Source organism: Cornus florida, unplaced genomic scaffold (genome assembly GCF_030987335.1).
Source record: "Cornus florida cultivar Cherokee Brave unplaced genomic scaffold, ASM3098733v1 CherokeeBrave_3.0.0_Hap2_Chr10, whole genome shotgun sequence".
NCBI classification, from domain to species: Eukaryota; Viridiplantae; Streptophyta; class Magnoliopsida; order Cornales; family Cornaceae; genus Cornus; species Cornus florida.
The window spans coordinates 50,922,065-50,944,283 of record NW_026775580.1 but is presented as its reverse complement, the minus strand read 5'-3'; the positions used below and the strand labels follow the sequence as shown (position 1 = coordinate 50,944,283).

Here is a 22,219-nt window from a genome sequence, read left to right as displayed (position 1 = left end):
CTCTCTCTCTCTCTCTCTCTCTCTCTCTCTCTCTATATATATATATATATATATATGTATATATATCTTCAAATATCTGTATCTTAAAACCCCATTTAACTGTCATACAGCATCATGTGTGTGCCTTTTACATTTGACAAATTCATACAGCATCATGTGTGTATCTTAAAATAAGGAGGATTCTCTTCCCTTCTATTTGGTACAGTTCTATTTTATAAAAACGCAACATTGTACAGAATGCAAGCATTTAGGCATTCTAGAAATTGATCTAGCCAAGGTCTGGTTGTCTGGACTCCAACCTTTGGAGGTCCTTGCCTCCTATTGGGTTGAACTATAATGTAGATTATTTAGTATTAAAATCCTGGTTTGAATTGAACAAGAAGGAACATAGGCTGTTTGGCATGTTTAATAAACTAGATTTTAGTTTGAACTAGGCTTCTTTATTTTTTTAGAAAACATACCTTCCTTGTAAGCATTCTCTGCGCTCTCTCTATCTCTATCTATCTCTCTCTCTCTCTCTCTCTCTCTCTCTCTCTCTCTCTCTATATATATATATATATATATCTTCAAATATCTGTATCTTAAAACCCCATTTAACTGTCATACAGCATCATGTGTGTGCCTTTTACATTTGACAAATTCTATTCTTTTTGTGAAATTTGAAATCCTGTTTTTACTTGTTTAAAAGACAGTTGTCTATTAATATATTTATGTTCATATATTAAATCAAGGCAACGCCAATTTTCGTCTGTTTTGTGTTTGGTCCGTCTTTCCTCGGATACTGTGTCTTGGTGAACTTCAATGGGTAAAGGAAATGCAAAATGATGGAAGATAACTGCATGCAAGGAAGAAAAAAGCTACAATGAGGTAGGGATAACAAGTTTCACGCATGCCACATTCCGGTATTTGCATTCATCCTTTCCTTTTTTGCATATTTCTCTTCTTTTCAGGTTGACTACATCGTTTGCTGTCTTGTGCCCTGACTTTTAAAATTTGTGTTTTGCCCCAATTTCCTTCGCATCCACGTATTCTTCACTTTTGTTGTTGGTTCGGAGGTTATTCATGCGGTTAATTCTTATGCTGCTGCTGCTTGACTCCGGATTTTCATCATCGTAGAACAATGATTGTACCCTCTCCTTAGATACCATCAGTTTGATTCTTTGGAATGTTATATACTTGCTGATGCATGAAACCTGATATGTGCATCTGCTCAAATTTAATTCATGGTAAATATATGAATACCACATCCGTCAGACCTTTTCCCTTTCACTTGCATGGGAATTTATCACTCATTCCAGTCGGAAAAATTTGCCGAACCGGTGAGCTCTGAAGGATTTAGATTTACTTTGGCCATAGAGAGTCAGAGACAGGCTCGGAGAATTGTTGATTTTGCATTTGAAGCAAAAAGGCTCTCCAGGTGGTGGCGTTCAATTATTATTACACTTCCCTTTTTGTGTGAAAATTATAAAACCTACAGTTGTTCTGGTTCAGAACCTTAACCTTATATATATATATATATATATGGATTAATTTATGTTAATAGAAGTTCATGAAATGAACAAACATTTTACTTTTTGTGTGAAAATTATAAAACCTACAGTAGTTCTGGTTCAGATCCTTATCCTTATATATATATATATATATATGGATTAATTTATGTTAATAGAAGTTCATGAAATGAACAAACATTTTACTTTTCTTTCTTTAATGCCGGGTTTATGAATGTTTTCTTAGCTGAAACTTTCTTAAATTTTTTTTATTTTTATTTTTATTTTGTTCATTTTCCAAAATATTTGGACGGAAATTGTTTATATAATTGTCATATCTAAATTAGTTGTCTCCACTTGTACAGGGAACTTTATGGAATTATTGTGTTCACCAACCTTGTAAAAAGACTACTTACTGAACAAATGGGGCATGGTATCAAGTCTTTATGATGTTGGTGGATGGTGTGCCTGAAGTCAGGTCACACAAATCATTCTCAACAGGTGTTGTTCTCACGTTCCGAGTACACTTTTGTTCTCAAGTTTCGCGCGCGCTTTCGCTCATATTTTCACTATTTATGACATAATTTTTCTGTTCTCTCAAATTCGCTCTCGCTCCCGTTTTATGTGACTTAGATTGTATCCACTTATATGGTAAACTTTTTGGAATTATTCAGTTCACATACCCTATAAAAAGACTACTTGCTGAACAAATGGGGCATAGTATCAGGTCTGTATGATGTTGGTGAATGGTGTGCTTTGAAGCCATAGATTTATTGGCAATTTGCATAGAAAAGTATGCTTTTGTCATGTGATGGCCGTGCGGGCTAGTTTGAAAATGCAAGTGAGATCAACGAGACAATTTTCCAAATATCTGTGTTTCTGTGGTTGGAGGCTTTTCCTACTGCTGAGTCATTAGTAAAAAGAAATATTTTAAGAAAATTAATCAGAGGAACATTTATGTTGCATCGCTTTGTGATACATATTTAGAAATGTCAACTCTCTTCTTGAATGGTGACACAAACGATTCAGCAAGTTGGGGCTATGTAATGTTGTCTAGATCTGAATTTTAAGGCCCAGAGTTGAGAATACAAAAAGAAATACGTATAAATTAACAGCTTACTTAGAAGGTGTCCTTGAAAGGCGATGTACCTGGGTAAATAAATTAGCCAAATGCATTTGGAAGCCTTGTTTTGAATCAGTAAAAATTAGATTAGTTGTGTGCTATTTAATCTAGTATTATGGAATCGACAACCATGTCTTGAATAGTGTGAGAAGATATTGAATGAGTCGGACATGTCATGATATGCACGAAACAAGTTTTCTTATGTACTTGGCTTTTCCTAGGTTGGGTTATAAATGAGCCATGAGAAACCTTGTTTTTTTTATTTTTTTCCTTGAGAAACCTTGTTTGAAGTAAAAAATCAGATATGTGGTAGTAGTGTGAGAAAACATTGCATGAACCGAACAAGTCAGGTCACAGGTCATGTCATGTTATTAGTGTGCCCTAACCAAACAAAATACAATCGACCATGCCCAACTGATCAAAATATACATTTCAAGGAAATTGGTTCCACTCAAATATAAAAGCTTCCCTCAACTAACTAGAATGGGGTTTTTTAATTTTTAATTAGATGGGAATAACAATGTTGTGGTATGCCCGGCTCACCCAAAAACACGTGCTTGATTGTTTTTGAAGTTATCATGCTCATAGCTATCAACATATATATGACTTCAATTAAAGTTATCATGCTCATACCTATCAACATAATTAATAAATCTTGACAAACATCATTAAAAGCCTTGCCATCCATCCTTCCACCAAATAGGAGAAACAAAACAAGAAAAGGGTTGCATTTTGTAATCAATAAGTATTATAGAAGGAACTACTCATTGCAAAAGGAATCCAGAGCTAACAATGAAGATTACAAGATTCTAAATCAAAAAATATTACCTTCAAACACTTGTGAATTTCAATTCGATAATAAAGTTAGATCCGCCTTCGAGAATTTCAGTGCTGATTTGTTTCTCATTCATTATAGTTGTATAAAAATGAACATCATTCCAATATGTGACATCTACTTGAGAGAAAAATTCATCCAAGAAACATAAATCCATATAAGCAAATGATATGTTGACTGCGAACATGGGAGTTTGAACCAGAGAAAGGCGAACTGATGTTCATGCAATACAAAATGCTAAATTTCATCTTGGAAGATCGTCATAGAATAGGATATGACCTTGGGAATCCGATATGTTTGCAGCACACACTTAACAGTGAGTTGAAGAGGGAACTCCTGAGCCATATCCTCGCTCTCCTACTCCTTTTTATCACCTTTCTTATCACGGGGCTTCTGGTATAAGATTATCTGACTCAATATGGTACCGTTCAACACAATACCAAGTGCCGATCCCATAACAACTTCAAACAAATTAAGGATGTCAAACAGTTGCATAATAAAAATGGAACCTGAACTTGTACAATTCTAATTATAATCATGGATTGTTTTGAATTGAAAACAGACTTAATGTTTTGAATTAGCATTTTCAGAGCTTTTACCATTCCATCACGCAATGGCCCCATTTATACAGCTCAAGAAAACATAAATATAGAGGGAGCTGCACATAATTGGGTCAGGAGAGAGCTGTGTTAAGAGGCTAGGTGGCCAGCACGTTTATTTTACCAAAAATAAATAAAATAAAAAAATACAATACACAATTAAAATTTAAAAGAGTATTGAATGGCCTTTATTACCACACACTAAACTCAAAAGACTAAACCTTATTTACAAAGGTACACGGACTTTGTTTCAGTTCTCTCCTGTATCAGGCTATTTGCATCGATGTCCTTATAATGTCCCCTTGGCCTTTTTCCTATACAAGTTGTGCCTCGCAATGCATATCAACACTAAAAATTCCACTGTTATATTTTCTCTGCTAAATAGATTTATTAGTTAGCGATAAAGAATTTTTTTTTTTTGGATGGGGGGAACAGAGCCAACAAAAAAGGGGAGCCTTGAGGAAATGAAAGCATCATAACAAGCAGATCTTTATGGATATTTATTGACGTGTAAACAGTTATCCCCTTCCCATTAAGCTATTCCAAATTGGGGATGTGATATTCTCTAAACATCAAATTTAAGCTTACACTGATTACCGCCAAAACCAATATTCACCACCATACATTTTAGATGTTGATCTGTCACCTTATCTTTTCTCATCTCTTTCTCCCTCTAACTAAATTCAATGCCCAATGCATCTCAATCATTCAACCAAACACCATCATCATTGTTTGCCTCTACCTTCTCCACCACTACCAACCACTCTGATCCAAACCCCCAAACCATGCATATGCCCATATGAACCACCATCTGATCATTGTACCTGAAAATCCATAATCATAACTAGCTATAACCACAGCCTCCACAACCATCTCTTGGTGTGTGCGTGTGTATCTCTATATACATACATAAATATTTCCGCATTCCATTGCTACGCCTATCTTAAGAAGAATTTGAATTAAGAAATTCTACAACTATCAATATATATATATATATATATATATATATATATATATATAAAATATACGTATATATAATCCAAATCAAAGTATTTGTGTGTGTGTTTCTGAATCAGAGTTTTTTCATCCCTAAAAACTCACCTGATCTCCGTGACCGTCAACTCATGAGTCATGCCACCAAAGCGACCTCCATGACCTTCAACTCACTCCCACAAAGCCGCCACCTTCATACCAACTATTTTCCACCACAAATGACCATTAAACCATTTCCCCAACCAAACCAAAACTTCATCATCTCTATATTTGATTATTTTCGAGGTAGTAATGGTGTGTGGCAAAACATTAAATTACAATACTTGCAGATAACATCATAAAAAATTAATAGAATCAATGATCTCATACATCAATTATTTTTCATCATCTAATATGTAAAATCAATTAGGCGGTGCACTTGAATTTTGATCATAACTACGGATGGAATAATTGAATTTAGTAACAAGGTTGGGAACTAAACATGATAAATTGAATTAGGTGATCTACCAGGGGAGTCGCAAGGGTGGAAGTGGTATTGTTGAAATCATGGATAAACGTGGCTTGGAAGCTGGTGGATCATTTATTGTTAATCAGATGGGGGGTTGGAGTTTGAGTCAATGGAGCTAGAATTTATGGTTCACAGTGGAGGTTGACATGGCGGCTATGTATCACAGGGGTTTTGTCCCACATCAAATCAAGTTAGGGAGAGTTTTGGACTTATAAGGGCCTGCAGGCAGCACTAACTAATAGCTTAAACTTTTGGGTTTGATGGCAAGCACCCATCTTGTTAGAAGTGGTATCAAAGCAGACCCAGTCCCTTATTTGGCGCCACACCAAGTGGCCACACGGAGGTTTTCAAGTCGTTACTCAGTCCTCTCACTATTAGGGTGGACGGGTAGGTAGGGTGGTCCAATTGCAATGAGGGCGTTGTGAGTTCGGGTACAGGAGAATGTCACATGGGTCTTGTCCCACATTGGATCAGGTTGGGGAGAAATTTGGGCTTATAAGGGCGGGTAGGTAGCACCACCAAACAACTTGAGCTTTTGGATTGAATGGCAATCGCCCGGCCCGTTATACTATGGTAGTTGCTGGTGGTGTTTTCAGGTGGTAGGTTTGGTAGAAAACACATACAAAGACACGTGAGCACGAGCGCACGCGTGCACACAGGAAGGTTTGGTAGAAAACACATACAAAGACATGCGTGCACGAGCGCGCGAGCACGAGAGAGAGAGAGAGACTTTGGTATGGTGATAGTTATGAGAGGGTTGCTGGAAATGGTTGTTGTTGTAGTCAATGTGGGATATATGACTCTGGTAGTGATGGAGCTCGAGCCTAGTGTAGCCATTGTGATATTGAATTTCTTAATGACTGCCCTAGGGGAGTTCAGTGTCAATTGTCAAAGTAAAGAGGGCCTATTTCCAATACAATCACAGAAAGGTTGTCTTTGTTCTCAGACTCTTCGGAAGATTGTTAGAGAAGGGGAGTTCAGTGTCATTTGTCAAAGTAAAGAGGGTCTACCTGTAACTAGGCTAAAAGAAGGGATGCTAGTGTAATATATCTTAAATAATAAGTACGTTTTAGGATTAGAAAAGACAAGCTCTGCTTGGAAGAAGGTTCACATAATTCCAGACATAATAAGTATACGAAAATTTAGGCTCCATTAAGATTTCAAAACAAGGATACCACTTGTTGGAGCTTTTTCCTGGATGCTGGTGAAGACTCTTACTGCAATACAAAAATAAATATTTTATGACTTCTCCCCAGACATACAAAACCGTGCCCTGCACTGATGCAATAAATAATGTGAACTCACCTGTGGAACCTCCGAAATTCATTAAGCAGGTTAAAAAGCTGAGCTCCCCTGTACTTTTGTTCTGCTCAAAGAATAGAAAGTCATTTTAAGCATAAAAATAATAGCTAATTTAAATGCATAAAAGTTCTTGAGATAATTCTGAAAGAGAGTACATAATTTCTTATAGGAAACAAGCAAATGTCTTTCAAATGCTACATAAAAGGCGAATGGATCTATTCACATTATGTATGCAATTATTAAGAAATACTAGCATAGATTTCAACCTATTGAGTTCATACAGTTTCACATACAGTAGTGTCAAGTCAACAAAGAGAATAAATGGGTTCCATCATTTAATGGATATTGAACAATCATAAAGAACAAATCTAGAATAACTATTATTTTTTTAGCTAAATAATCAAAAGAAAAAAAAAATACATTAAACCCCAAGGGGTTGGCTCAAGTGGGTAAGTCACTTAGCCCTGGTGACTCATAAAGCATCAGGTCAAAGGTTTGACTTCTCTTGGGTGCAAACAATTCTGAGGTGGGTGTGAGTACCAACTGGGGGGATGGGAGTATTAGATATGATCTTAGATAAATTGTTATTTATTATGATATCATTTATAAAGGGATTGACACTACATCAGCCTGGTAAGGCAAGTCATATCCAGATAGACTTTCAACCTTAATAGCAGAAGTCAAGTCCTCGTAGGTAGTAAAAAAATAGCAAACAAAACATATAAAATATAGATTGACAGGTTAGGTAACTGGATGGAAGTGATTAACCTAAATAATTTAACAATATTTGATATCACTAAATATGAACAGATGCGCAGATATGATCCATACTGGAGTCACCGATGCTTTCACTTCAGCTCTCTCATGTCATATCACTAGCATTGTGCATTAAGTATTAATTGAACCTGTGATGGGATCACTTGAGCCTGAATCACTATATACTTTTCATTTTGGTGTCATGTTAAGTCTTACCTACCAGGCATTGAGTTCTTATGAATTTCGCCCATTCACTACTTCTTCTAAATGTAATGCAAACATTCAAATAAGTTCGAGTTCAGTACAGGAAAATGATCTGTATCGATCATTTGAGTGCGACTCAACAAAGATGAAGGGTTCAAATTTGTAAAAAGAGTAGTGCTATTTAGACCGAGCAACTAAGCCGACTCCATGCACTGAGTCCCTCTATTGTGTAATCTTGCCCATTCTTCTGCAAGAAGAGATTGTTCACCGCTGGCTGCTCAATGTTGTCACTAACACCATTATTTTTTCATCCTTGCATGAGTTATTCAACTTCAGCGATGGTGATGACTCGAACCACTTGATTTCATTGTGATTCATTTTCTCATCGAAAATCAATTCCGGTTCTAAGGAATAACTCTTTATTGGTAGCAAATATTGATGATTTTTTGTGTGGGTCATCTTTTTATTCTCAAATTGAGTTTCAGTCAGGCTAACAGCAGTGATGCTTGGAAATGGCTCCCACTTAATTAGCTTACGTGCATAGAGGGATACACATGTTCAGTTATCTAATCGATCTCTGTTTTATATCATTGAATACAATTAAAAAAAATATGCTATAGAAGATCAGGTTTACCGATTAAAGATTTTGTTGACGTTAATGATTGCATATTTTTCCATTTCGTCTAGCTATAGTCACATCTTTAAACTCATGCTTCCTTGGAAATTAATAAGACATGTACAGATCAAATTCATGGGGAGCAAACACAATCTATGCAAACTAAGAGGCATTTCTATACATGTGTGTGTGTGTCTGTGTATATATGTATATGTTAAAATATGTAAAAAGAGACATATGTGTTGAGTTAGAGTGATATATCTCCCACCACCGTTAACAAATTGAAGCTTCAAAAACAGTAAAAGACCATTCCTCACAATTTTTTTCAAAATATCGTGTTAAGGGTTTGAAAATGGGTAAGTAAGGAAGTCTGAGTTTCATTTGAGAGAGGATTTGAAATTGATCATCATATGAGGGAGAGAGCGTAGGTCAGAAGTGTGGTTGGAGTTGAAGTTCTAGAAGGCAAAGCAGCAGTAATGTCAACAAGGGGATGGCATAGGATTTGATCAAAGGTGGGAGGGCTAGAAAGACAGAAGTTTCAGGTTTGAGGTAAGAGTGAATCATTGGAAAGTGACACAAGGATAAACATAAGAGAAGACAGACAAATGGTTAGAAAATTGCAAGTCTTTTGCTTTATCACGTGGCTAGCCACATTTGCTTTCCATGGCTGTCGGTTTAATAAACCGGTGTGTTTAATCGGTTCATTTATCATTTTCCTTGTAAAAAACATGATCATGACTGAAGGCAGACCTACCTTATGGCTGAAAGTCCTGATTTTTCCATTCTTTCACCAAATGATTTCATATCACTTCCACATAGGTCCTTCAAAAATATTTAGGGTCCCCCCCTCCATCCCCATACAAAACATCTCGGATCCGCAACTGCAAAGAATCTAGAGACCATAGGTTGGCTTGACTAGGGACAAGAAATATAAAGTAAGATGGTGAGGTTGGTGTGCTTAATCTAAGAAATTTCTGTGGTGGAATATTTGAGCTTCTTATACAACCCCGAAAAGAAATTTCAAGGAGTTACGACTGATTAACGTTAGGTCCTGAATCTCAGAAATCAAGAGCCATTAAGGGGGAAAGAGGAAGGGAAGGATATGATAAATGGGGACACCAAAATGGAGTAGTGCATGCCTTCTGTTTTATAAAATACAAAGGTTGGTACTTTTTGTTCGAGTGAACTTAACTGCATAAGTTGAACAGTAAAGTGATTAAGACCTTAAACAGAATAAAGTCTTCTTGTTCCTTCCATCCAGAAGAAACAAACAACACAGGGAAAAAAGAATAAGAAAGGAAACCATCAAGTGTTAACTTACAGTATAATTTTGCCAAATTTGTGGGACCCTGGCAAAGAAGAAAATTGCATGCTGAGATGCCTGAAATAAATTTATTTCCCCACAATGAAAAATGTCAGATTCAGACAAGCTGGGAATTCTAACTTAGCTGAAGAAATTAATTGCTTGAAAATTAAAACAGACAAGAAAATTTAAATAATTTGTTGATGAGAATCATATGCATATAATTAACTAGGACGAGAGAAGTGGGGAGACAAGTGAGAACTGAGAGGAAACTAGCAAAAAATGTAGTTGCTGTCTGAAATAGCATATTGTCTTTTTTTTTTTTGAAAAGTAAAGCAAAGAAATAGCATATTTACTCACATATAAAGTTTCAAAGAGAATGGGATCAATTTGACCAGCTAAGATGGTGGGTGCCACAGCACAATATCTGCAACAAATTAGTAAGGAAACACAAACTATATTCTTATTCTACCATAGAAAATACTACCAAATAAACAAAGGACAGCAGTTATCAGAGTATACTATATATATATATATATATATATATATATATATATATATATATATAGTATACTCTGATAAAATCAACCACCTATCAATATATATATATATATATATATATATATATATATATAGTATACTCTGATAAAATCAACCACCTATCAATAAGACCCCGGCAGCGGAAGGAACAATTCGTTTTCCATGTCTTGGTTCCCACAGGTTGAGAAAAATAGTAGATAATTGCAACTAATATTATAACCAACAGGCCAGTGGCCTAGCGGTATCAGGCCCTTACTTCTCAAAGAGAGGTCAGGGGTTCGAGCCTCAGTGGAGGCATGTGTGTGTGAGTATCAACTAGGAAAAAAAATAATAATAATGCAAATAATGATCGGTTTCAGAAAGCAAGTAGGATACAGCAATGCCTTAATCCATGTCTTGGTTCCCAAAGGTTGAGAAAAATAGTAGATAACTGCAACTAATATTATAGCTGTAAAAGACAAGGAAAAGAAGTATATTAGATCCCTTGAGATTGCCATATCAAGAAAACGTTCAGAAATACAATATAATATCACGGAGATAGAATTTGCAATACAAAGACAGCTATTATCTATTTTTCTTCAAAAAATCTAGGTCATTTCATATTTAAAAATGGTGGTGTTTCAGAGCTGCATGATTATGCAAATGAATTCAGAGAATACATATTATTGTATATTACAGACATAAAAAGGTCATTACTCATTGATCAGGCCATCCAAATAAACCCGATATATGTATAACATCATTTAAAGAAGGCTTAATTGCACTTAACCCCCCTGTACTACCCTTTTTGTGGCGCATAACTCCCCTAAACTATGATTTTGGCAGATAATCTATCAAAAAATTTGCACCTTACCCACTTACTTTTAGTTGTCAGTATTAAATAAGGTGGTAAAATAACCATATCGACCATTTTAAAGAGAAAGATGTTATTGAATAGAAAACATATCAATTACAAAATTATAACATCGGACACAACGATTTTTAGGCAATTTTGTAATTGATATATTTTCCATTCAATAACATATTTTTATTAAAAGCAATAAAGTCAATTTACCACCTTATATAACAGACAACTAAGGGCGAGGGAGTAAAGTGCAGTCTATTTGATGAATTAGGTGGTTATCCGCCAAAACCATAGTTCAGGGGAGTTATTTGCCACAAAAAAATAGTATAGGGGGTTAAGTGAAATTAAGCCTGTCAAGAAAGGGGGTCAAATTCTGGTCATTTGAATTCAAGTTGTCAATTTCAATGCACAAAATCGAGGTCCAAGTTATATAGCTTCGCACAATTTCTGTTCATTGTATAATCCATAACCAACCCCAACATTGTAACATCCAGGAACAATGAATTGATAACCTGAACAGAAGAAAATAATCACCCAATTCATAACATGAGTCGCCCCTCCCAATTTATCTTTACCCTTAGAGTACCAAATGGATAAATAGTAAAAAACAAGAGTACCCAATTTATTATGTTTGATTTCTGACACTGTCTCCTTCCATCTCATTTCTTATTCATGACTTAGAAAGGCTTTTTCACTGACATTGGAACAAAAGACAAGTCCTTCATCTTACAATTTATTTCAGAAGAAACACAAACATGAAGTAAGATGGAAGTCACCAATCTAATGTGGTGCCCATTTGAAATGGATGGCAGGTAATTTCTGAAAAAAAACTATTAGGAGAAAAAAGAATTGGAGAGAAGGCTTGGCTCACATTAGTGACATTATCATGTGCATTTTCCATCAATATGGTACATCATTACCAGTAAGCAAATATAAGAAGGTGTTACGGACTAGACCTTGGATCAATAGAAATAACAACTCCCCGTAGGCTGAAAATGGTAGCCCTTTGTGAAGACAATATGCTAATGCAATAGTATAACCAACTACTTCGAGTTCGAAGCCCACAACACTAAGCCCTCTGACACTTTTGTGTTGCAAAACTTTTAATATCTGCAAATGAAGAACAAATTGATCAAATTAGAGATGCTACTGAACACGCAAATCATAATTTCAAGCAAACATTTACCATGTCCTAGGTGCAAGAAGCACATTCCTGTGAGATAATCAACAATAAGGACATAATAAGGGAACTAAACCTTATTTATTGTTAAAAGTAAGGTCATCATTTCTGCAATTTAAACCACTCGGTCATTCTTTGTATCCAATCGCATATAAAAGTAAGGCAGACATTTATTGAGTAGTTTTACGTACCAGAGAATGCAGTAATCCAGAGGACCAGAACCCTTTATTCATGAAGAGATTCAGGATTGGGAAATGGAGGAAGTTTCTGTTTTTTTGGATATTTTGTATAGGCAGAAGGATATTGGCAGAGGGTGTGATGATATTTTGTGGGTTCCTTTGGCTCATGGTCGGTATGATGTCCGCTCTATGTTTATTCATTTATCCAATTTCGTTGGTTCCGAGTTTCCTTGGAAGTCCGTGTGGTGCTCTAAAGCCCCTCTTCGAATCGCGTTCTTCGTTTGGACAGCTACATTGGGGAAGATTTTGACTTTGGACAATTTGAGAAAGAGAGGCAACATCATTGTTAATTGGTGTTGTTTATGCAAAGATGATAGTGAATCCGTGGATCACATTCTTTTGCATTGTCCTGTGGCGTTTGGTTGTTGGAGTTTTATTTTCAGCATTTTCGGTATTTTTTGGGTAATGCCTAAGCACTCCTCTCAATTGATTAACGCTTGGAGAAGCTGTCCTGTTAAGAAACAAGCTCGTGCTTATTGGAAGATTGTTCCTCATTGTGTCTGGTGGTGTTTGTGGCGTGAGAGAAATAACAGATCCTTTGAAGGAAAAGAATCGTCCTTAGCTAATTTAAAAATTCATATTCTTCGTTCTTTATTCTTTTATGTTAGAGGAAGTACATGCTCCTCGACTGATGATTTCTTTGATCTCTTGGATTCTATTGGTCCTTAGATTTTTTCTCTTGTATTAGGGATGCGTTCCCCTTTTGAACGTTTTTCTAATATATTTTTACTTATCAAAAAAAAAAAAAAAGATTGAGAAGTTAATGTTTGAAAGACCAATACACCCTCATATGACGTGTTACATGGACTCCTTAAAAATAGATGAATTACCCATGTTGGGCACAAGACACAGAGACATAAGTATGGGATATGTGCTTGACATGTATGGCTGGAAAGGCAACAAACGAGCATATCCAATAATACAAATTTATTCTGTAATTATACATAAAACAATTTTATTATGTTCCTTTTACTTAAAAAGAAAAAAAGAGAGTGAAATAAAAATGGTGCTGAGAATTTCCCGTGTCCTTGGGTTTGAGGATTTGACAAGTCTGATGCTTAGATACATGTTGATATCAGACACACAAACCCCTGCCACATTCTCATCTGTATAATAGACAAAATAATTGATGACAATTTCTTTTTCCTCTCTCTCTCTCTCTCTCTCTCATTGAGGAAGAGGAGATCTGCCCTAACTCTTTTTTCTTTCAAGTTTTTGTTTGAACAACTAATTTTCCTCTAGAGGGTTGATTGAGGCTTGGAGAGGTGTCTCTGTTGGGGCACTCATCCGGGATGCTTGAGGGCTACCCCTCTCTGTGTTTGGTGGTGCATTTGGCTCGAGAGGAATCGAAGATACTTTGATGGCAAGGAGAAACCCATTTCTATGCTTAAGTTTTCTATTATTTCTACTCTCTTTTGTTGGGTCTCAGGGAGAGATTATCGTTCTGTTGAGGAGATTGTTATGTTTTTGGCCTCTTTGAAGGCTTGAGGCCTTTTTGGTTTTTTCTTCTTGTATCCTTGGGTTTCGCTCCCCTTTGAGCGCTTTTTTATAAAATTCTTACTTATCAAAAAAAAAAAAAAAAAAACAACTAATTTTTTATATGTGTAAGATAAATTTATTGAAAGAAGCAATGCATACAAAGAGAAACCAATGCATACCTCCCAAGCAACAATACAAACAACATGAGCCAGCTAAACAAAACTACTCCTAGATAAACTACCCATGCACACAGAACCAACAAACTGATCCCCACCCTCCTTACCCAATAACAGGAACCAACCAACAGTATAACCAATATTACAAAAAAAAAAAAAGAAAAAAAAAAAGAGAGGATCTGAAAAGAACAACAAACACAATAACAAGGCAGAAAGAGTAGCTTTCAAAAAGAAGCCTTCTCACAACAGGTTTTTTTGTTTTTGTTTTGTGACGAAGTCTGAAAATCATGCGGCAAGGAGAAATAGATTTGAGCAGAATCCCATTCCAGAGAATATTACTAGATTCAGAGAACTAAAGGGATCTCAGAGGCTATCTTTCTGAACTTGCCAAGAATGACGAAGCCAGAGATTAATTGCAGAAGGTTTAATAGATTTTAGGCCAAGTAATTTAAACCTAACAGAGTTGAAGATTTCCAACTGCAAAGATCTCGAATCCTCATACTTGTTCTCATACAATCTCGAATTCCTCTCCAGCCAAATATAGTACATAATACCAGATAAGACTAGTTTACTGACCATGCTTGCGAATTTAGACCCTTTCAGATTAGAGCTGACCCAAGACACAATAACACTCAGATGAGAAGGCAATGATCCAGTTAATTTCCCGCAATAAAGGACCATATCTGATTTAAGGATGGACAATTAAAAAATAAATGGCAATGATATTCACAATCAGCTATGCAGTATACAGCTAACTGATTTAAGTAACCCAATAGATTGCAACGTGCCCTAAGTATGCAATCTGCCTCTAACAGCCAACCACAAAAAGAAGGAAAATTTTGGCACATACTATGTAAACCACACAGCAGATACCCAAGAAAATCTAGGCTTAGAAGGTCTGATTTCATAAAAGACAGACTGATTAACAAACTTATCAGAGACTCCTTTCCAAATGACTTTGTAAACAGTAGATACATCTGGACAAATCATTCTAGCTTCCTGCTGCAAGTCCACCAAGGTTTCAGAATCAATGGAGGCCCAATACCAACTTCCATTCATAATGCAACTTTGGTTGCCATTCCTAAACCATAGTCATGAAAAATACTTTCACCCCTTGAAGCCACAATAGGACCACTAGGAAGCTGTTAACAACCGTCTACTCCAAAAGCTTAAGCTGTTGGAGAGGGTGTAACTTAAATATATAAATCCTTCAACACACCCCCTCTCGTGTGGCCTTCTTTTGGTCCAACACGTGTTTCAATTTTAATTAGGGTGATGTTGAGGTTTGAACTCAAGACCTTTGGCTTTGATACCATGTTAACAACCATTACTAAATATATAAATCCTTCAACAGAAGCCACAAACCAAACCACAGATTAGTGTCCAGGCCATTACCTATTTTATATCTGACACGAGGCTTCTAAGTTTCAAAATTCTCCTCCATACCCAAGAGCAGTCACCTGGAACCTTGAGCTGCCAAATATTACTTTGCTTAATCAAACATACAACCCAAAGATAATCTGAGCAAGGCTGTATTAACCTCCAAAGATGCTTCAGCACAGTAGCCTTATTCTAGGCCAGTAAATGCTTTACACATAGACCACCTTCCACTTTAGGCACACAAACTTCCTCCCAAGCCACCTTACAACCACCTTGTCCCAGAATTGGACCTTTCCATAAGAATTGCCTCAAGATCTGGTTAATGTCATCAATGATCCACTATGGAAGAATGAATAAAGAGGACCAATAGACCTGAATAAAAAAAAGGACTATATTTGTCAACTGAACGTCCTGCAAAAATAAGGACTTTATTTATCACAGAGTGAACTTTCTTAGTCAGTCTTTCAATCAACACCTTACTTTTAGTAGCTTTCAGGCTAAAAGAAATTAAAGGTACACCAAGGTATAACAGGGAGTTTAGCCTCAGCAAACTGCAGAATACTTAAGATTTGAGCCTTGACATCCTCAGTAACTTCTTTTTAAAAAAAAGAAAAAGAAAAAAGAAAAACTTTTATCTGCATTTGGAATCAGACCTGACCAAGAGCTGAATTTTCCTAAAATTCTCTGAATAATCAGTATAGTATTCCATTCTTCCAGCTGACAGAACTAACAAGTCATCTGCAAACTTTAAGTGAGTAATCTTCATCTTGCTGCATATCCAGTCATAATAGAATTTAGCTTGTTCAATTTCCTTATCCATTAAACAAGATAGCACTTCCATTGCATGGACAAACAAATAAGGTGACATAGGGTGCCTTAAGCCCCTTTTGATTGCAAAATAACCATTCAACTCCCCATCATTTCTGAGAGCTGAAAACTTAACAGATGACAAGCAAACACTGATCTAGCTAATGACCTATTGTGGAAAACCCATCACTGAGAGAGTCTTTAAGATAAACTGCCAGCCTATTGTATCAACAATTCTTCAGCCACAAAGATGTCAGTCAGAAATGGTTCTAACAGGTACGAAAGCTGCCAGAGTGCTAAAAATGCAAGCAGAAAGGACTCCTTTGATTCTATTAGCAATAATTTTTGCAATAAATTCTTTGGAACCAGTGTAATGGCATTTGCATTCCATTCTGTCATTATCGTACCAGCAAAAAAGAATGACAGAATAGCCTTTTAACTTCTGAACCAACAACGATGTGCCATGTCCTCTTAAAGAACAAGGCATTAAACCCATTTGGACGTGGAGCTTTACCATCCTTCAATGAAAATAATACAGATCTAACTTCCCCAGGGGTTACACGAGCAGCTAGAGTTTGCCTATGGCTGTCAAAAATTTGCTGCACATTAAGATCTTAAAGCCCTGTAACGTCTGAATTCATATCCTCCCCAACATATTATGATAGAATCATAATCCCAGAATCTCACTCTTAACAGCATATATATCAGTTAATATAGTACCATCTTCCTGAGAAATAGAGCCAATGTTAGTGATGGTTCTTCTTTGATTCATAGCTATAAAGAAAAACTTAGAATTTTGATCTCCTAAGTTCAGCCACTGAATTCTAGATTTTTGTCTAAGAAGACTCTCTTCCACTTGTGATTTCTCATGAAATTCCTTCAACAATTCCTTCTCTCTACTTAAGACTTCAGAAGATAAAGGGTGCTTATCAAGCTGGTGCTGCAATTCAAGCAAATCTGACCCTAACCTTATCAACTGCAGCAGAGATATAATAGAACTCTCTTTTATTTTTATTTTTGATAAGTATAATAGAACTCTCTTTTATTAAATAGCTTCAACAGAGGTTTCAGCGTCCTTAACTTCTGAGAGGTTCTAAACATAGCAGTGCCTTTTATAGAAGTTGCTCGGACTTTCTCAACAAGAGGTAAACAAATCCTTTTAATCTGCTAGAAAATAAAAAACTAAAAAGACCTCTTCACTTTATCTGATTGAGCGTCAATCTGGACGGGCACGAGTAACGGGAGGTTTGAGGTGCAATCTTTTTATTGCCATCTTTTGGTGGCTCAGGGGATTTCCTTTCTGTGGAAAGAAATTTGGGGCTTTGAGGCCCCTCTGAAGGTGGCCTTTTTTGGTTGTACAACTGTTCTGGGGAAGATCTTGACGATTGACAACCTTAGGAGGAGGCGTCAGATTATAGTCAATTGGTGTTTTACGTGTACGAGGAATGAGAAATCGGTGGACCATCTCCTTTTACATTGTCCCAGAGCTAGAGACAAATGGGACATGTTGTGTGCCATCTTTGGGATCCAATGGGTCTTGCCAGAGTCAACGATGGGCTTGATTAATGCTTGGGGTGGTTGTTCAGTGCTGCCCAAAGTTAGAGATGTGTGGAGGACTGCCCAAATAGTCAAAGAATAGCAAAAATATCCTCAGAATACCACTAGAGAGCAGAAATGCAATCGAACTGATTGAAATTTACAGAAACTTCATAGAGATTGACAGAAAAGTAGTAGAGCTTTCTATAAGTCTCAACCTCCTGTCCTAGTTCGTTCTCAGACATGTGTAATTTGTGTTACATCTTTACTCTACTCTATCTAATTCATTCTCTGATCTTTCTTACCATAATATGAGTTTAACTTCTGTACTCCTTGTGCGTCTCTTTGCAAGAGTGGTGTCGTACTTAGTGTGTTGCCTGTTGCTTCCCTTCCCGCGCCAGCGAGTATTTAACGGTGTATGTTGCTAAGGCATTTCTTAATAGTGTGTTCAGTCGGGGTACGGGTGTTTTTAGAGATGGGGCTGCCACTTCAACCAGTCTGTTAGGCATCCAGGGGAGGAGAAAGGGACCTCAAACCGACCCCTTAGGGGGTTCTAGGACCGAACACCTTTCCACCTTCGGACTGATGGAACAAAAGGATAGGGCTGCTACGCCTATTCCTGCCAAACCGGGGGCCGGGCTGGCTGTTGAATTCAGGGGTGAGGCATCGGCTGCAGTGGGTTGATCGAGGTGGAAGCCTTCCTCGTCTGATTATGGAACAAAACCGATTCAACAGCTATTTCCTTGAGCTTTAAGGAACTATATAGCCCTCTTGAGGGGTTTGACCTATCTAGAACTTCTATTGTTTGTTTTAACACTGAGGACTTATTAAAGCAGTATTGGATGGGACTAATCGGTATATCTTCCCTGCGCTTCAGGCTCGTTGAGACCTCTTTTTGATGTTGGCCGGAAACTATAACCAACTCCTAACCAAAAGTAGAGAGTGAAAAATAGAGAGAGAAGGTATCAAACAAACACTACTCCAGATGTAATGTATACGTATGATTAATATAATATCTAGGAATTAAAAAATAACAAGATACTCACTTTCTATAAATATAATAACTCAGTTGCGGAATTCACTTATCAAAAAATAAATAAATACATAACTCCGTTGCTGAATTCCATTTTCCTACAGTGTGGATCCTATAATCAGGAACTGAACCAATTTAAGACAAACACCCATGGAACCAAAACTATGAGAAACAATCATTAAAGCCAATGAGAATCTATTATGAGGCGTTTTACTCACAAGTGTACATGAAAAATATATATACACACATATCAAGTGTTAAATGTAAATCGAGAGTTTCCATCTATATTTCCAATGCCCTCCTCCATTATCACCATCCACATCTGAGACAGATGTTTATATTTACCTAGGATTGGTCGGAGAGTGGGAAGGAATATGCCTTCCATTCATTTACATTGACAAACTTTATCTTTTAGTTTATGGATAATATTATGTATTAAAGAAGCATCATAATTCATAAACCCAAGTTAGCATCTCAGGCTTAAGGCTGTCCAATTTTTAAAGTATTTAGGTGTGCTGGTCCCCAATAGATAATGCAATTAGTCATTGACAAGCTGATTTTAATTCCTAGAACCTTTAAATAATTCAATCATATAAATTACGGATAATAATTACTTTAAATCCATTCTCTTTGGAAGACTAATGGGTTATACCTAAACTTACGCATTTGCACTGAAAAAAAAGAATTAATGTAGTAATCCTAAATTAGGGCAAAATACAAAAGATCACCAAAAGTAGGCGCATTTACAAGTCTAAGTTAAGATGGGTCAAACCCTTTGATCTAAAATGGGTAGGTTTCTAAAATCATAATACCAGACAAATTGCGATCGCCAGTCCGTGCACTAATTCAATAATAACAACAATCTTAGTAGGAAGAATTATAGAATTTGAAGAAGAAACAAATGGATACCTGAGGGACTTTGACGGTGGTGGAAGCAGCAACGATACAGTAGCCGAGAAGCTTGGATACGAGAGGAAGCAAACAATCTTTGTCCGGAAACTTGCCGTTGCTGAGAGCTCCAAACACACAACTGAAGTTCATCCCAAGAAACTCCATTTCAACCATATCGATCTATTCACACTTTAGTACTTTACTGTGATATAGTATGTAGGTACACTTTGACACTAATCAAACCTATCCAGGAACAATTTCTGGATACAAATCCCTAATAACCTATCCAGGAACAATTTCTGGATACAAATCCCTAATATATCTTCTCCGATCAACAACAGATTAATAATATATAGATGATATATTCATAGCAGTTGGAGCTCACCAGATTCAATTTTACTTCCTTACTTGTTTAATTGCTTTTATCCGTTGCTTTATTTCTTTTTGGGGTTTCCAGAGCCCGATTGATAGTTTTTGTAAATAGCGGGTTATGCAATAACCTAATAATTATTATGGACATTTTTATTATTTTAATATAAATTCAAGGTTTACAGCCTTGCCAAAAGGACAAAGACATTCTTTGAAGCCGACTTGCATTAAAAAAAAATTAACTAAATTGTCCTTTAATCCTTTAGTTGATCTTTTTAACTTTACAAATAAATGGGATGAAACCACTCCCACAATGTTAGGAATATAAAATTTTTAGTAAAAAAAAAAAAAAAAAAAAAAAAAAACATTTGTTTTCATTATGCTACAATTTCTCAAAGCAACAAAATTGATAACCCACAATTTCTCAAAATAACAAAATTGATAACAAAATTGCATATTTATTTTGCTGTAATAAATTTTTAATTTCTTACAAAAAAAAAAAGAAAGTTTGACCAATCTAAAAGGGTGTCTATGGATGCTACTTATATCCATCAATATTCTTCAATTTTGCCTTAAAAAATTTGTGAGAGATTATGGATGGGTTATCCAACTTCCGAATGATGTCTTTCAAGAGCTAATTGATGTTATTGGGTGTTACTTCGCTTCGTAGCCCACACTGGATTCACTATGTTAGTTATTTTTCATTTTGTTTTTATGGTAACAACAAAATTGATAATCCCCATTTGTTAAAAAAAAAAATTTAATTTCATTCTGCCACAATTTCTCAAAATAACAAAATTTTGGTAAAAAAAAAAAGGAACAAAGAAAATCACATATTAGTAAAGAAAACAAGAACAAAATTTTCTTGTAAAAAAAACCCCATATTTATAAAACTGCAAAAAGAAAACCCCATATTTTCTTACAATATTTTTTTGTAAAGAAAAACCCATTTTAGTAAAGAAAACATGAATGAAATTTTTGTTAAAAAAAAAAAACCCATATTTTTTTTTGTAAATTAATAGATAATATAGTAAATAAAACAAGAACAAAATTTTGGTAAAAAAAAAAAAATAGGTCTGATATTTTGCAATTCATGGGTTGCTAATTTGGCGCCAAGTGGCGTTAATTTGTGGCCCTAAACTTTCAGGGACAATTACGTTATTTTGACAGGTCAGATATTTTGCAATAAATTCGAATTTAATATTAAGGAACAATTTTGTTTTTTTATATGATTTAAGTCCTTGTTTGGATGTAATTTCTTCAAGGGGGTGTCGTTGTCCCAAAAACAAGTAACTTTCATCTAAGTGTCCTTTTAACAAACCTAAATGAGTGTTGTTGTACTTTACCCTAAATTCAATATGGCTATTGTATTTGGGCTTTTTTGTAATTGTATTATCCAAATTATTCTTATTTTCATGAATTTTGTTTTCTATTATCTCAATTTTTCATTATATTTTTATTTTTTATACTCAATTTTATAATCGGTACATGACTTATTTAAATTAAATGGGTTAAATAGGTTACTCGTGAAAGTAGTTTAATAAATGAATCGTGTTTGCATCAAGGGTTCCTAACACGATTATTAAATAAATCATATTCAAATTGACCTATTTAACAAAATACTTTTAAATCGACACGACACTATATGATTTACCACTACAAATTGCCACCGTAACATTAACTCATTCTTATTCTAGTATAAATGAGAAAAGATATTGAATTAGATTAAGAATACTATCATGGTTTATATTGAATTATTTGCGTCCCCATTCTTCCTAACTTTTTAACTTCTTCTACCTTCTTTAATCTTTTGCAAAATATTTATATCTCTTATATTACTTAATTACCGTATTATTTTGATAGAGAAATGTAGTTTAACGTCACAATTTTAGTAGAGTTAAATTGGTATATTAGCAAATTGAATATGCAACTTTAGTCTTGCGTGACATGATAAGCAATAGGAAATACGTAGTATTGATTTACCACTTCTGAAATACTTGTTGCCATACTATTATTGGT

General features: G+C 35.6%; 1 protein-coding gene across 1 annotated transcript; it reads right to left on the bottom strand.

The window, feature by feature from the left end:
* Positions 1–3,485: 3,485 nt before the first annotated feature.
* On the bottom strand, positions 3,486–20,312 carry LOC132276553 (mannose-P-dolichol utilization defect 1 protein homolog 2). The gene is made up of 8 exons (XM_059778016.1): positions 19,850–20,312; positions 12,067–12,220; positions 10,642–10,714; positions 10,087–10,153; positions 9,745–9,804; positions 6,851–6,911; positions 6,721–6,762; positions 3,486–3,906 (listed from the first exon to the last, which is right to left on the bottom strand). Exons 1-8 carry the CDS (start codon positions 20,003–20,005, stop codon positions 3,803–3,805), a joined length of 717 nt encoding a protein of 238 aa, XP_059633999.1. The 5' UTR covers positions 20,006–20,312; the 3' UTR covers positions 3,486–3,802.
* Between the last annotated feature and the right edge of the window lie 1,907 nt (positions 20,313–22,219).

What these genes read in the sequence shown, in the direction of transcription:
- LOC132276553 (XM_059778016.1), bottom strand. Translation starts at nt 20,005, where the DNA reads ATGGTTGAAATGGAGTTTCTTGGGATGAACTTCAGTTGTGTGTTTGGA. An exon ending in CCACCGTCAAAGTCCCTCAG is followed by an intron (nt 12,221 to 19,849) that starts GTATCCATTTGT and finishes CTTCATTTGCAG; the next exon opens with ATATTAAAAGTTTTGCAACA. An exon ending in GTTATTTCTATTGATCCAAG is followed by an intron (nt 10,715 to 12,066) that starts GTCTAGTCCGTA and finishes TGTCTTTTACAG; the next exon opens with CTATAATATTAGTTGCAGTT.